The 15,778-nt window shown below is 39.5% G+C and overlaps 3 protein-coding genes across 3 annotated transcripts; 1 reads left to right on the forward strand and 2 right to left on the reverse strand.

The window, feature by feature from the left end:
• Positions 1-992: 992 nt before the first annotated feature.
• On the reverse strand, positions 993-4,956 carry LOC132993256 (glucosamine-6-phosphate isomerase 2). Its single transcript, XM_061062983.1, has 7 exons — positions 4,815-4,956; positions 3,950-4,086; positions 3,758-3,859; positions 3,423-3,605; positions 3,126-3,310; positions 2,860-3,034; positions 993-2,600 (listed from the first exon to the last, which is right to left on the reverse strand). The coding sequence occupies exons 2-7, from the start codon at positions 4,071-4,073 to the stop codon at positions 2,542-2,544; spliced, it is 828 nt and encodes a 275-aa protein (XP_060918966.1). The 5' UTR covers positions 4,074-4,086; positions 4,815-4,956; the 3' UTR covers positions 993-2,541.
• A 1,137-nt stretch (positions 4,957-6,093) lies between these two features.
• Positions 6,094-9,081, reverse strand: LOC132993331 (cytochrome c oxidase subunit 8A, mitochondrial). The gene is made up of 2 exons (XM_061063122.1): positions 8,912-9,081; positions 6,094-6,449 (listed from the first exon to the last, which is right to left on the reverse strand). The coding sequence occupies exons 1-2, from the start codon at positions 9,026-9,028 to the stop codon at positions 6,354-6,356; spliced, it is 213 nt and encodes a 70-aa protein (XP_060919105.1). The 5' UTR covers positions 9,029-9,081; the 3' UTR covers positions 6,094-6,353.
• A 1,122-nt stretch (positions 9,082-10,203) lies between these two features.
• On the forward strand, positions 10,204-15,639 carry rrh (retinal pigment epithelium-derived rhodopsin homolog). The gene is made up of 7 exons (XM_061063464.1): positions 10,204-10,493; positions 12,222-12,412; positions 13,145-13,244; positions 13,958-14,111; positions 14,183-14,351; positions 15,210-15,388; positions 15,500-15,639. The coding sequence occupies exons 1-7, from the start codon at positions 10,388-10,390 to the stop codon at positions 15,603-15,605; spliced, it is 1,005 nt and encodes a 334-aa protein (XP_060919447.1). The 5' UTR covers positions 10,204-10,387; the 3' UTR covers positions 15,606-15,639.
• The last annotated feature ends 139 nt before the right edge of the window (positions 15,640-15,778 follow it).

Raw genomic sequence — 15,778 nt, forward strand, 5'->3', positions numbered from 1 at the left:
GGTGTCCCTATTACGTTTTATATTCTCTTATCTCTCATGCTGTGATTTTGCAGGTCAATATGCGTAATGTGCACTGTAGGTTGTACTGTATTGTTTTGCGTTGGTATGTGCCTTTCTGCTACCACGTGGACGTGTTGTTCTATTGTTTTTATTTATGGATTCGAGTGGAAGCAGCTGAGTGTTTGACGGCACTTTGAGTCCAAGACAATTTTCCCCAAGGTGACAATAAAAAGTATCAAATCTTGTTTATTATATTTAGAAGAAGATCTACTTTATTAATCCCACGAGGGGAAATTCAATTTGACACTCTGTTATTGAACATGCTGCACACACACACACACACGCATGCACTGATGGAGAGATGTCAGAGTGGGAGTGCTCCTGAGCTGGAGAGGGGAGTTGATGCCATGCTCAATGGCACCTCGGCAGTGCTCAGGAAGTGAACTGGCACCTCTCCTGGGCCAACTTCCAGACTTGGTCCTCACCAGGAATTGAACCCCCAACCCTCCGGTTCCCAAACCAAGACCCTACAGACTGAGCTCCTGCCTCCACTAACACATTTAAGAGTGTTATTTCTATTTTGGCCAAAATGTATAAATCTAATGCCATGATGCCTCTCAGTCATTGGCCACCATTGGTGTCAAATCTGAGGAAAGATCGCCCCCCTGTGGACAAACACAGAACGGCACGACAACATTGAACCATTCAAGTTTCTCTTCTGTTGACTTTGACTATTATCCTCACACTGAAATACTGTTTGTTTCTATACTTATTTATTTTAATATGATCTTGTATTTTTATATTTTTCACATTCTAATGTTTTTTTCTAGAGACTATTTGGTTTTATTTTAGCCTCATTCTGTTTTGTTTTTTCCTCAATGTCATATTCTTTCTTTCATTGACTTTAAAAATCAATGTTTCCCTCTTTCAATTAATCTTTGGGGATTTTCTTTTCCAAGAAGGCTTGGTCACAAAAGTTTGAATCATTCGAGTCGTAGTAAAGCCGTTTATTGTCATTACAAAACAAAGACGTAGAAAGTACAGTTTGTGTGCAGAAACAATGAGAAGTAAGAAGTGTAACAGCATGATAAGAGGAGTGACTTCAGAGACAAACAGAGGAATGTTGTCACAACTTTACATAAAAAAAAAAATAAAAAAAGATACAGATACAGATGTTCTTTAAAAAAAGAGACTGTGAACAGATACATCCTGAGTTTGAATACTGACGCATGAGAGGAACTTCAGAGAGTTCACAGTCAGTGGAGTGAGTTATAAAGATCTGATCGCTTCGATCTGACGCTCAAAAACTAAATGCAAGAGTGTGTTGAGGATTGAAGTTCCTGTTTTTGACCCTCGGGTTCGTTTGTGTAACTAAATCATCCAAACTCAAAGTTTTAATGAGGTTTCTCTGAATGGAGACAAGACAAAAATGACACCAGCTGTTTTTGTAAAGTATTCACAGCATCCACTAAGAGGAAGATCGACATTAACATCTGACACTAGAGACACAGGTCAACGTCTTCCTTCATAAACAACCGCACGCTCTTTCAAACGTAGCCATGTGATGAAATCTGAGAAAAATCCAGAGTCTGGTTGTTTAAAAGTTTTCTAACTGGATTCAATCTTTAAATCTCGTTGTTCAAATGTAAGAAACGGGTTACATAATCAGATATGATCAGAAAATCTGATTTCAAAACTTTTGAGTGCAGGATTTGGATTTCTTTGCTGGAAAAAAAAAGTCTGGATCATCCTGATCCCAGCAGAGGACTGGATTTTAAACTGGATTAAAGGGAAAATATGTTTTCAATTGGTTGAAAAAAACAACTATTTTACAAGGCAGTTGATATTTTAAGCCCTTTTTCTTTATATTCTGCACTAGGATGACATACATGAGGGCCTCAAAACAAAAAGGCCCAGGTTTAAAATGACAGGAATCCACTTTTAAACAAAATGAAAAGTCTGCAGTAGTGGACTGTGTCTTTCAATGTAACAGTGAGGGAACCCATCGTTCAAATTAACTGGACTGACTGAAAGTTTGACTAAACTCATCAGTCTCTTTTACATCCATGTGTGTGTAGTTTCCAGAGAAGATGTGGAGGAGTTACTTACTCTTGCTGATCACTTATCACTCAGTGAGGGATCATGAATAACTGATGAAAGCTAACATGAAGATACATTATTTACCGTTTCATTCACATAAATCAGAGACAGTCTGGGTTTATAAAGAAAAAGAAAGACATCAACCTTTTTATGTATCCCATCTCAATAAAGACCCAGACCTCCAGCAGTGAGTTTAACATTTTAACTGTTACTATCCCTTTAAGAAAGAACCTCAGAGGGAAAACCTCAAAAAATCAGAAGCTCTCACATCTTAAATGCACTGTACCTGATTATTTCTGTCACATTAATGACTTGAATGATTTTCTTACTGCAATTCAAATCTGCAGGCGAGGGTCAGAAAACAGCTCAGGTGAACAACAGTACCGTTCATGTCGGATCTCTGACCACCCTCAGCTCTCTTCGGCGGTCATCTTCTCAGTTCTACTTCTCCTTGATGCTGAGCACCGGGTCCACCAGTTTGTTATGAACATGCATCAAACCTTCAAAGAAAACAAACAACAACAAAACAGAATTAGCACAGAAAGTTCTGCAGAAGAAAAGTGAATAACATGACTTTTAAATTAGCATGTTGACTGTTTTATATCACAATCAGGAACAGATAAAGCATGTGCTTGTTTTCTGTAGGATACAGGGAATAAATGATTACCCGTTATGACTAATTATAAAGTTTATTCTACCTTTCTAATATTTGTTTTTCTGCACACAGCAGAATAAGGATGGAGGCGGGGTTTCGGATACCTTTGAAGTATTTGACAGTTTTGACTCGTAGCTCCAGCGTGGCGTCTTCGTCACAGACGAAGATGGTGCGCGGGTGCTGCTGGAAGGCCGACACGGTCCACATGTGGTTCACCCCCTCCTCTATGGCTTTATACAGAGCGAAGGCTTTGTGAGCGCCTGTGATCAGAATCATCACCTAGACGAAGGACACAAACACGGTCATACGGCTAATCAGATGTCAGTAAGGATGAGGGGAAAGCAAACGGCGAATGGACAGGAATAATGACCTCCTTGGAATCCATGACAGTTCCTACGCCCACAGTCAGAGCCATGGTGGGAACCTTGAGCAGGTCGTTGCCAAAGAACCGAGCGTTGGCCACGATGGTGTCCTTAGCGAGCGTTTTCACTCTGGTCCTGGAGACGAGGCTGGAGCCCGGCTCGTTGAACGCTATGTGACCGTCCGGGCCGATTCCTACAGAGAGAGACGACAGACAAAGGCTTGGATTAAGAGAGATGCTTTTTATCCCACAAGACGTAGAAGGATTTCTTCGACACACAAGGAAATATCCAACGTCCTGTCTGACCTCCTACGAACAGCTCGATCCCGCCGGCCTCTGCAATCTTCTGCTCGTAGGCTTCACACTCTGCCGCCAGGTCGTCTGCGTTTCCGTCCAGGACGTGAGCATTGGCTGGATCGATGTCGATATGCTTGAAGAAGTTGTTCCACATGTAGGAGTGATAGCTCTCTGGGTGAGCACGAGGTAGACCTGAAGAGAAAGAGGAGATTCAGGGAAATAAGTCCAACTTCAAAGAGTGAGGATACTTCAGGTTTTTCTCTTTGCATTCTTTGCATTGGAGGAGGGGGGGGGGAATCTTCCCAAAAACTTATGCAGACTTTAATAAATAGTTTACAACTCACCTACATATTCATCCATATTAAAGGTTTTCACATATTTGAACGAAATATCTCCATTCCTGTAATATTCGATTAACTTCTGGTAACAGCCGAACGGAGTGCTCCCTGGAAGAGAGAGGAGGCGGGTTGATATGTAATGTGACTGATCCAATAAAACACTAAAGAAAGATCACTGTTAGTGTGGATGATTCTCACCTGTGGGTAAGCCCAGAGTGAAGTATCTCTCAGCGCAGGGTTTGAACTGGATAATTTTGTTGCGGATGTATTTCGCCGCCCACTCACTGGCCAGGTCATAGTCGTCCAGAATCACCAGCCTCATTGTGTTTGCTTTTCTAAAAAAAAAAAAGACAGAAAAAGAAGGTTGTTATATGCACATCACGTAGAGTCAGGGGATCATGATGGCTCTGGCTCAACCCACACTAAGGGACACAAAGTAAAAACACTGGAAACACTGGTGCAAATGTCTCTTTGCATTTTAATGACTTGATGACCTGTAGTAATTTTATCCATTTATTGATGTCCCTTCCTTATTTATATTTATTCTGCTCTTTCAAAAGATGATATGGACCTATGGGTCTGCAATAAAGTATAAAGTAATGATTCAATAATAAATACCTTAAGTTTTAATAAAACGTGTCGTAAGTTAGAGCCTCTCACACCTCGCCAAACATCATTCAGAATCGAGCCACTTCCTATTTACTTTTTGTTGACTATTATCAGAGTTGTCACAAAATATGCGTCATTTATTTTAAGAAAACCTTGTGGATAAATGTCGGCATATTAAAGGATGGAAGTTGTTTTCTTCTCCGACTGAAACTGGAGGTCGGTAAGAGTTAAATTATTATTTTGTATCAACCTGCTAAATCGACATATTTGTCTATGGGGTTTGGTGATGCAGCAGCTAACGTTAGCAAGCCTAGCAACAAGCATAGCAACAGCAACATAATGTTTCCGGGTTTTCTTCACTGATGACAGGCCAGCTAAGTCCCGAAAGTACGCGATGAATATGATTAAATGTTAAATCAAACAAACTGTAAAATATAACAATGTCGTGTTTTACCTCTTTGTTTGTCAGACGAGAAGCCAGTTGTTGCGAAACTTGTTTTTTGTCACATGACATCTCCTCGTTTTTTTCCTCAAACCTTTATCAAGTAAAATAAATGACAATGATTTTAAAATGTTTTATTATGATTAACGAGCTTTGTTAATGCATTTTTACGAAATGATATTATCTGCTAATACCAGAACAAACCGGCTTATGTATATGATTCACTCCATAATCTGCAACAAAAAGTTTTTTTAATTCACCAAGACAAATTCTGATTCTGTGTTCTTAGATAAAAGGGGCCCAGTCACATGAGGAGGGCCCAAAAACACGGTCCATCCTCATTTTAAGCAACAATGACCAAAGAGTATTTTTACTCCTAAATACCAAGACCTCTTAAACAACAAAAACACATATTTTATTTATTGTTTCAGTTAAATGTAGCATGTTTAGAAATATAAACCAGCTCTTTTTAAGCAATATGAGACTTTTTTTTTGGTAATGTTGCCGACATAAGAGGGACCAGTGAACTTCACTGTTATGCCAGTTTTGTAGCAGTTAGTAAAGCCATTTAGCATGTCAGAAAAGAAAGGTGTATAAAAGGAGGGGGCTAGCTCAGGTATTTGACCCCAACAGGAAGTTGTTAAACTTATTTCAGTTCTCTCCAAAGGCTGAGGGGAGCTAATGCTAGCCAGGAGACTAGCACTAACTGATCAAATGTGCTTAAATCTTATCCTGGGAGGGCCCATTCACCAGGTCTTTCAGGGGCTCAGACATTTCTGCAGGTGGGCCTGCCTTCAACCACTAACAAACTCCTCATTCTCTTACATTATTTCTTCGTTGTATCGTTTTTCACTGTTTTGTTTTGTTATTTGTTAAGCGTATATGAGTACTCAGAAAAGCTCTATAAAAGTCTAATGTGTTATTATTATTACAAGCTTAATAAAAAGATTAGCTCACCGCTGTACCAGTTAAATCAGTATTTTGAGCTTGGAATAAAAACAAAGAAATTCTGATGTAATGTAGGAGTCTTGTGGTTTTACTTAACAGGTTTTAAAATGAAGGAGTTCTTGATTAATTTGAAAAAATTACATGACCTTCTATGACAGTTCTCTTTCTTCCTTCTATCATCAGAAAACATGTTTAGCTCTCCTAACAACATTGGATAAACCTCTGCAGTCCTCTGGCTACATGAAACCTTTTTTTAAACATGGGAGCATCAGATCGAGTCATCCATCATGTAAGTAAAAAGCATCACCAAGGGGATGAAATATACACGCGACAGGCAGCAAAGTGTTGTTTAAAATTTAATCTTGTAACATACTCCTTAAGAAGAAAGATGTACAATACAATATTAAATGTATTCAATGTGAAGGAGTCAATATTGTTGAAACAGTTGTTCCATTTGGGATGTTGAGTGGAGCCGTCAGAGAGGTAGAGGAGAGGAGGTAAAACTTCTCTGCCAGCGGAGAGGAGGAAATCGAAGATGTAGATGGTCCCAGGTTGTCACTGGAGACTGGAAACGGCAGGTAAAAGACTGCTAAAATGTTCACATTACGCCTTATTCTTGTAATCCTCCAGGTGAGCCAGGACCCACCCAGATGGTCCCAGGATGGCCAGGGAGAACATGGTGAGCCCGATCGCAGTTTCCTGGATGAGAAACAGAGAGGATTCAGTCAGCCAATCAGCATCTTCACTGCTACATAAACAAGATTCATCAGTGACACTTAAAATAAAACAACATCATCCTACTGCTGCTGGCCCTTGTGCTTGTTAAGGCAAAATAAAAATAAAACAGTATGTCACAGTTTCAGAAAACGGACTAACTTTTAAATATATTTAAACTGAAAAGTGAAGATCTCACAAAGTCAAACTCCACAATGAATAAATCTTGGGCACAAAAAAATAATTCTCAGATGTTACCTCTGACTAGAGTCTTAACCAAACTGTAAGAAAGATCCACATCTGGCAGTCAGATACCCCGTCCATCCACAGAAAGTGAGGGTATGAAGAATATATAAAAAGCAGCACTGTCAGTTTAAATAAAGCTAATCCTCATCTGCAAAACTTTTCAGATCCTTATAAGTGTTACCACTACAGACGTCCTAAACTGAAGCGTGTTCCTTGTTCTAGAAATTCCCAACCTGGGACTCTTTTATAGAAGTTTTGAGAATTTTCTTCAATTAAAACTAATTTTGATTGGTCAAATTTAACTCTGACATTCTTCCTTTTAATGTATGTTCTCTTCAGTCAGAGAGTAAAGAGGGATTTACAAGCTTGAGAAGGTCGTTCAAAAGGAGGCACACAAAAGGGAAATTCAGATGCTGTTTGGGTCTATAGAATATCAGACTCACAAAATGGATTACTCTAGAATGGGAATTAATTAGAACGTAATGGCATAGTGTAAACTACGGTATCTTTGACATTAATTATATTTTGGCAAAGGGAATTATTACAAGTGGTGCAGTAAATCATACTCTACTGGCACCATTAGACTAGTGTGACAAAACAAATGTCCTGCTTGCAGTATGTCAGGAAGAGGGGTCGGCCTGCTGATGTTTCAGCCCTGGTTCTCCATGATACAGTGCAAGTATCACCCTGATACGTGGCTTGACTTTGTAGAAGTTTAAATGTATTGGGGTACAACAGCGAAAAGCGACTCAGAACTCTGATGTGCAGGTCAGGAAAATCTCTGAACACAGACTATCGCTGTAGTTATTTTTTTAATTGGCAGATAAATTAGCTATGAGCTTTATTCTCCTAAAGCTGAACTCCACATTTCAATGAGAAATTGGCAAACTGATCCTAACTTTTTGATTTAAGACCATCTATGACTACACAAGGTTCGTAACACAGGTCCTTGACACAAAACGTCACCCCCATAAAACACTACCCACATGACCTGCTTCATTATTATCATTACTAACGTTGTATTATTAAGCATCTATATATATATATATATATACACACACTGTACATTCTATACATTTTATTATTATATTACATAACATTTCATTATATTGTTCATATTGCACTATATTATATTATACTACATTATATTATATAACTGCACTCTGCATTACTGTGGTACAACACTGCCTCTCTTCTCTGCTGTTTACATTACTTGCTGCTATTTATCATACCAAGTCACTTTAATCATCACTTGTCACTTTATCTTGTCATTCTCTGCAAATACTGTCTCAATTCCCCGCATAGTTAACTTCATCATTCATTTTGTACTTGTATATACCCCCTGTTTTTATTTTTATTCATCTTATCTCTTCTGTTTAATGTGTATTTTGTATTTTGAGCTTTCTTGTCTGTGCTGCTGCAACGCCCGAATTTCCCCTCTGGGGATCAATAAAGTATTATCCTATCCTAACACATTTCCTCATGCTCCATGTTATCAAGTAGTTCATGATCAAAGTGAGAATTTAGGTAAAAAACGAGGTGAACCTTTGAACTAAGATTATTAGATCAGAAAATGTGTGTGGCTTCATTATCTTTTTTTCAACACACTCAAATTAATACTCAATATAAGAACAAGATTCCTGCTTTAGTGCAGCTGTTTGTTTAACATGTATACAACTTTTCAGTCTATCAATAAAACAGTAGTTTACACTGCTCCTTCACTTTCTCATTTAAAGTTATGTTGTTGAATAAATTCCTGAACATGACAGACTGATATTATACATTTAACCTTGAGTGAGGAAGAAGGAATTGAATATTGAAATAAGTGTCTTTTTCAAAGTGACTGTGTGGATTTATCACTCTTTAAATAGTTCTATTAACACATTTTGACCTCTTTCATCCTCTAAAACACACAGGGCGTGATTAGCTGTCATGTTAGCATCATGTGTTAGCTTAGCTTCATGAAACTGATTAAACGGGTTATAAAGAAAGAATGAGCAGTGACTTAGACTGTTAATTAAATACTTATGATAAAGTATGGTAGATTTATTAAACAATTCATTCAGAATATAGTGTTAAAGACCTCTCTGAGACTTTCTTGATTTCTGTTTTGACCTCTTCAGTCAAGGACGGTTAGCATGAAGCTGCTAGCTAACGTTAGCATGAAGCTGAGCTGGATTAAAGGTAAACGTCAGACTCACCTTCACTCCGATCTTATCCTTGGCCGGTCGGCTGTACAGATTTGCCCTCTGGGCGACGCTCTGTTGCCGCAGAGCTGGGGCAGCACGGCTGGCAAAGGTCCTCAGGAGTCCCGACATGTTTCTATCTGCTGTCTTCAAGTTATGACTGAGGCGGAAGCTGGTGTGATGGAAAGCGGAAGTGGATCTCGTTCTTCTTCTGCGTTGTTGTTTTTTTGTGTGTCCAAAATCCCATTACCGCCTACCTCTGGATTTCAAGCAATAATACATCTTATGTGATGACCGAGTGCTAGTTATACTCATGTTTTTATTTTTATTTTCAGCCTACATAAAGTTGCTCTTATAATATCGGTTAAGATTATAATTCTGATATTTGTTAATTCATTAAATAAATACACATTTTATTAAAGTTGTGTTTGGTTTACACTGTGAAAATGTATGAAAAAATGCTTCTGAAACATATAAGACTGAATCACACACATGCACAAAGTCAGAGTGGGGTAAAATGGAATTCAAAAGATGTGCATAAATGACTTCACAAATATATGACAAATATATGATGATACAGACATTGTACAGATATGAAGCCATGTCTAAACAAAATCTTCTCTTCCAGCTGTTGCTCTCCCTTTCATTTTACTGTGAACAAAACATAAACCTCTGATGAAACAAATGATGTCACACTCACTCATTTATCCACAAAGATGCACTCACAAATCTCTTCAGTATTTAGCGAGGTAATTAAAGTAAGTCGGGTCCACAATCCCTTAAATTTCATTGAATGCATTTTATAGAAAACGTCATTCTCTCCATGATTTAAATTTCATGACCAATTTTAAACCAGTCCTCTAATGTTGGAGCGTCTGGTTGTTACCACAGGGCCTTCTTCAGTTTTGCTTTGTTTTATGTGAAAAGAGGCCTGTGTGGTTAACAGTTACTGTAACCTCAAACAACCCTTATTAATTTGAGTATTTGTAATCAGTCTCTAAAAACAGGTCGTGTCATTGAACAAGACAGGACAGAAATTTTTTTGTAACGTATTGTCACACAATTACTCTGCAGGTTCCCTCTCAGTAACCCGGTTTTACTTACAGTATGTAACCTCTGTGTGGTAAACAGTGTTCAGTCTGAGGTTCAGGCATTAAACAACTTGAGTTTTGTAATGTGAAAGCTAATGAGCAAACTCCACGTGAGTGTTAATCCTCCGTGCTGCAGCTCTGCCGACCGTGTTTCTTACAGAATGCCTCCTAATAACTATGGACGGGGGAGCGGTGGTATGTAATAATCCTCTTCACCCTACGCCCCCCACTTTCACCCCCTCCCTTTCAACAACAACACCCTACAGGTTTTAGTTAGAAGAAGCAGTTTGCAATACAGCCTCTCTGCATCTCTTTTTCTGTCAGAATCTGCTTTTATTTTCATCTCAGTTTTGCCATCTGTCATTTTTTTCTGTTTTGTTTGAGTCATTTGGGTGAGAACATGGGGATCGACTCTGGAATCAATATTTCAGACGTACCTTACGGAGGAAAAAGTGCTTTTACCCAACTGGAGCACAACATAGTGGCTGGATATCTCCTCACTGCAGGTAACACAGAAAAGACCTCCACTGGTTTTATTCACAGATTCTTAATGTGGTGAATAAACAAAGTAATCAGTTTTTAGTGGAATATTCAGATTTATGTTCTGTGTAGCATCTAGTATGTTGAAATAATGAAACAAAGGTGCTTTGAAGAGCCTTAAATCCTTCAACATTAAGCTGTGAAGAATATGGGGATTGGTGTAACAAAGTAAAAATGTTATCTTCCCATGATAAGAGCACTATCAGGGTGTTTTCTTGAGATCTCGACTCATTTGGTTTTCCCACCAAAAGTTAATTCCAGTTTTTTTCTTGAGATCTGGTCTTAAATGGTTTTTACAATAACAGCAGATTTATTTACCTCATTATGTCGAGGTACCAATGCTGTTTTTCTAGCGTCATCATTTTCTGGCTATCTAGACAACAAATCAATAGGCTGCTCACTGTGATTGGTCAGATTTTGGGCCTGATTGGTGTGAAGATGCAGAATGAAATTCATTTTGATATAGATGTTTTTTTCACGGCCAACACTTTAATGTGTCAAACTCAGGTATCCATACACATATTGTTATTTGCTGCATTGCACTGTACAGTGTTACTTGCTGAGACAACATTAATGTATAGTTCCAGCCATTCTTATCCCATTCTACACCCTGGATAGACCCTGGACTGATAGTCTTGGTGATAGGGGGGTGCAGAGATGTCATTATCTGTATCTGTAGCTTCATCTGTTCAACCAAACGATTATCTGTATTCGGATATAAACTGGAAGTGGGTGTGGCTTTTTCCCAGAAGTGTGTGTGTGTTTTTTTTAGCTTGCAACAATGAGGCTATCCTAAAGGATGTGAACAGACATAAATAACAAATTAAAACATTAAACATTAGATTAAAGGAAGTCATGTTTATTCTGGCAATGCAGTTGATGTACCTTCAAAGCATCAAAATGATTTACTATTGGCATAAATATGAAACATATTTCTGCATCTACATGTTGTATTTTAATCTGTTTCTCTCTTTCTTGTTCGTTATTTTTATTTGTATCTAAAGTTTTATGAGCAGTCTGGACGCTAAGTCAATATTCTATATATAGTATATGACTGAAGCTTTTATCTGCCAGAGCCTGCCTACAGTAGCTACTGTCCTGAGTCTCTCCTCCACAATGGCTACACACATACTCATAACTTGAGATACATCCAGTAACTACTAGCCTAGTTTCTCTGAGGGATAAAGACAAAGTTTAAACTAACTACCACTGGGTTTTTTAAGGGGAGGAAATTAACGCATACTGTTCAAAACTAAAAGCTAAATTGTAATGTAAAATTTGCTGGGATTTTAAAGAAATCCGCCTGTCACTTACAAGGCTTTCACCGCCAAACTATTAATGAATCCTCCCCCAATGTGAGACAGTGGGAGACGGTTACACCACAGATGTGCAGCTGCTGCCTGCAGGTAGTGACACGAGATCCATAATATCTAGTGAATAACTTCCTTAATGTGGACTAAATTAAATGAAGCCACAGTTTCAGTGAATGAATGAGGGGCAGATGAAGATGACCTGCAGGATAAAACAAAAACAAGATAAAAAAAGTTCAGAGCTCAGGCTCATTAAGGTTGATATGTGTTCAGTCTCATCTGAAGCAGTCAGTGGATATTAGACAAAATAAAGGATTAAGTGTTTCATGTTTGTCTCTATATCTCCCACATATTGAATCAGTTTGTCGTGTTTTCTCTCCTCAGGCATTCTCAGTTTAACGAGTAACATCGTGGTGCTGCTCATGTTTGTGAAGTTCAAGGAGCTCCGCACCGCCACCAACTACATCATCATCAACCTGGCGCTCACCGACATCGGAGTGGCTGGGATCGGCTATCCCATGTCTGCTGCGTCTGACCTGCACGGCAGCTGGAAGTTTGGCTACACAGGTTGTCAGGTGGGTTTTATCTACGCCCCATCGATGTGCATTATTTAACTGACAGAGTGACTTAGAGTTACACTGAAAAAAACGTTTAAAAAGCACAAAATAATGAAATGAACCACATGCAGCTGTGGCTCAAAAAAGGGAACGCTACTCTTTGAACTTTCCTTTAGGATCCATCATACACATTCACGTGAGAGAGGCTGCACACTGATTTATTTACTCGTGTTATCTCGTGTCTCGTGCATGTTTTCCAAAACCTTAAAATGTCGTAACAACTAACGTGACTTACTCTGAGCTGGACTTGAGACTAAACCTTGGAGCAGCTGAGGCACGTTCACTTCAGCTGCTACATTGCAGCCGGCCGCGTGTTTGGATTCTTACTGCAGATTATGCAGTTTTTTTTTTCCCTTCAGTCCTTGTTGTCGCTCCGTAGTATTGAGACATGTGATTCTAATCTACAGGGGGAAGTGGAGCTTGGAAACCAGGACCCCAATGCTGTCACTGGGTCGTTAAAGACTTCTTTACTGTGCAACTTTGCTACTCCTGTGGGTGGTCTCTAAAAATTGTTAAGACATTCCCGCCAGCTTTGTGCTATATGTAATCATTGTAGGCTTTTTTTAAAGATCAACCATTACAGAAGCACCTTTCTCGCAAAAATAGCACGGTATATTGTTGTTTTGGATTACAAATATTCAAGTTTAAGAAATACACCTCACATTTGAATTTCTTTGTCTTTGTCTCCAGATCTATGCAGCTCTAAACATCTTCTTTGGAATGGCCAGTATCGGCCTGCTGACTGTGGTGGCCATCGATCGCTACCTCACCATCTGCAGACCAGATTTAGGTACATAAATCCTCGGTAACAATTTACAACAAGAGAACACAATTTATACGTATTATCCATGATTTATGATCATTTCATGCATGGTTGAAAGAGGACATATTATACCCCTTGTCCACCTTTTCAAACAGTCCCCTGTGGTCTAAATGAAACATCTGAGCTGTGCTTTGGTCAAAATATAACATGAATCAAGCACCAGAGGAGGTTTGTGACCCTGTATAAACCAGCTCTCTCAGAACGCTCCGTTTTGGTGTGTGTGTCTCTTTAAATGCAATGAGCCCCCCCTGAGTTTCCCTGGTAGACATCACTCCTTAACTAGTGAGAATAAAAATGGCGGAGCTGCGCAAAAGTTTTGCTCTAGGCTGGGGGTGGAGTCCATGGGTGGAGATACCAGGGGAGGGGATTTTTCTTTTTACCAGAATCCCACTGTGACATCACAAGGAGAGCACATTTGAAACGGTTCATTTTTCTCTGTGTTGTAAAACTTGTGCAGACCACAAACAAAGGACTGGATGGGTTTATTTCACATATTGTGGGTCAGTAGACACTCAGGTTACCCAAATATATGTTTAAAAACACTGTAGAAGTGGATTTTTCACAATATGTCCTCATTAATGTAGGAGGACACATTCATTCCTGTTGCTCTTCATTACCTACAGATGAAGTCAGAAGTCAGTTATATTGATATTGTAAAGATGAGTTCTTTCTCTTTCCAGAGCAGAAAATGACGGGGCGGTCGTACAACCTTCTCATTCTGGCAGCGTGGCTGAACGCTGTGTTCTGGTCCACCATGCCCATAGTGGGCTGGGCCGGTTACGCCCCTGACCCCACTGGAGCAACGTGCACCATCAACTGGAGACAGAACGATGCGTGAGTTAACAACAGACTGCTGCTGTTAATGTGTTTCTGATAAAAAAATAAACTCTGCTTCTCCTCCACAGCTCCTTCGTCTCTTACACCATGGCGGTGATTGCCGTGAACTTCGTGGTGCCTCTGGCCGTCATGTTCTACTGCTACTACAACGTGTCGGCAACCGTGAAGAGATACAAGGCCAGCAACTGTCTGGACAGCATCAACATCGACTGGTCGGATCAGATGGACGTCACTAAGGTAAAAGCTGAAGCATAATGAGATCGATTCTCTCGTTGGTCATTAAATATTCCTCTTGTGGAGAAGACGTTCATACAGCCTCCAGCCCTTTAAAGTGACTAGTGCACCTTTTCCCATTGAAAAGTTTTAAAAGTCTAAGCTTATTCAATGACTATTTGATTAAAAAAAGAAATCAGCTTCTGTCAAAAGACACGTCACACATTAACACAAATATTAACAGAGATCTTCAAGTTACATCTCAGATATCTGGGCGGAAATGAGTGAATTACTGAGCAGTAAAAATAATGGAACTACTGTACGTCAGCATCCAGGGTCTTTCTACTTGCAGAGTCAGGACTGGACAGCCAAAGTAACTGCACAGTAACTGAGCAGTATTTTATTCTTCACACCAAATTACATTTTTGCAATTTTTAGAGATTTATTTTTGGGCTTTTTGTGCCTTTAATCGAGAGATAGGACAGTGGACAGAGCCGGAAATCAGGGAGAGAGAGAGGGGAATGACATGCGGGAAAGAGGCCACAGGTGGGATTTGAAACTGGGCCTCCTGCTTGGAAGACTGTAGCCTCCATACATGGGGCGCATTCACTAACCACTGTGCCACCAGCATCCCACATTTTTTACAATTTTGAGGAACACAAATGGCATAATTTTCAGATTCTGACATTAAAAACAACAATATTAAACTTACCGTGTGTATGCTTTATCAAGAAAACAAGCATGGAGGAGTGACAACCTTTTATCCCATGTCTTCTTGGACTCTTAAAATGCCTTTTTTTTTTATAATTTAGCCGATCTCCTTACCAACATTATGCTTTTCATATGATATGAAAGTTGTGTTGCTGTGTTTGTGGCCTGCAGATGTCTGTAGTGATGGTTGTGATGTTCCTCGTGGCCTGGTCTCCGTACTCCATAGTGTGTCTATGGGCGTCTTTTGGGGACCCAAAGACAATCCCCGCCCCCATGGCTATCATCGCGCCACTCTTCGCCAAGTCCTCCACCTTTTACAACCCGTGCATTTATGTCATCGCCAACAAAAAGTGAGTTTGATATTCGTTCATGTGAGCACACGTCTTGTTTTCATGCTGGACTTTAGGCTTGCTGTGAGTGTATGCTGAATTCAATCTGACATAAATCTTCTGTTCCTGCAGGTTCAGGAGAGCCATCACAGGTATGATCAGGTGTCAAACCAGGCAGCGAATCACGATCAACTCCCAGGTTCCCATGACGATCTCCCAACAAACTCTGACCCAGTGAGGCGTATCTGTGTCAGTACTCCTGACATTAAAACCATGTAAACACTGAAGATTGGTAGGACTATAACATGAATGGCTGACTGTTTTCTTTCCATTGTAGCTTCTTTTTTTTCAGTTTGCAATGCACTGTGGTGTTTACTGTGTAAATCTCACTTGCTGTGCCGCTGTAGTTGT

Source organism: Labrus mixtus, chromosome 18 (assembly GCF_963584025.1).
Source record: "Labrus mixtus chromosome 18, fLabMix1.1, whole genome shotgun sequence".
Classification (NCBI taxonomy): domain Eukaryota; kingdom Metazoa; phylum Chordata; class Actinopteri; order Labriformes; family Labridae; genus Labrus; species Labrus mixtus.

What these genes read in the sequence shown, in the direction of transcription:
- LOC132993256 (XM_061062983.1), bottom strand. Translation starts at nt 4,073, where the DNA reads ATGAGGCTGGTGATTCTGGACGACTATGACCTGGCCAGTGAGTGGGCG. An exon ending in GATCGAGCTGTTCGTAGGAG is followed by an intron (nt 3,311 to 3,422) that starts GTCAGACAGGAC and finishes CTCTCTCTGTAG; the next exon opens with GAATCGGCCCGGACGGTCAC. An exon ending in CTGTCATGGATTCCAAGGAG is followed by an intron (nt 3,035 to 3,125) that starts GTCATTATTCCT and finishes TCCTTCGTCTAG; the next exon opens with GTGATGATTCTGATCACAGG.
- LOC132993331 (XM_061063122.1), bottom strand. Translation starts at nt 9,028, where the DNA reads ATGTCGGGACTCCTGAGGACCTTTGCCAGCCGTGCTGCCCCAGCTCTG. An exon ending in AGGATAAGATCGGAGTGAAG is followed by an intron (nt 6,450 to 8,911) that starts GTGAGTCTGACG and finishes TTTCTCATCCAG; the next exon opens with GAAACTGCGATCGGGCTCAC.
- rrh (XM_061063464.1), top strand. Translation starts at nt 10,388, where the DNA reads ATGGGGATCGACTCTGGAATCAATATTTCAGACGTACCTTACGGAGGA. An exon ending in TTGGCTACACAGGTTGTCAG is followed by an intron (nt 12,413 to 13,144) that starts GTGGGTTTTATC and finishes CTTTGTCTCCAG; the next exon opens with ATCTATGCAGCTCTAAACAT. An exon ending in AACTGGAGACAGAACGATGC is followed by an intron (nt 14,112 to 14,182) that starts GTGAGTTAACAA and finishes TCTCCTCCACAG; the next exon opens with CTCCTTCGTCTCTTACACCA.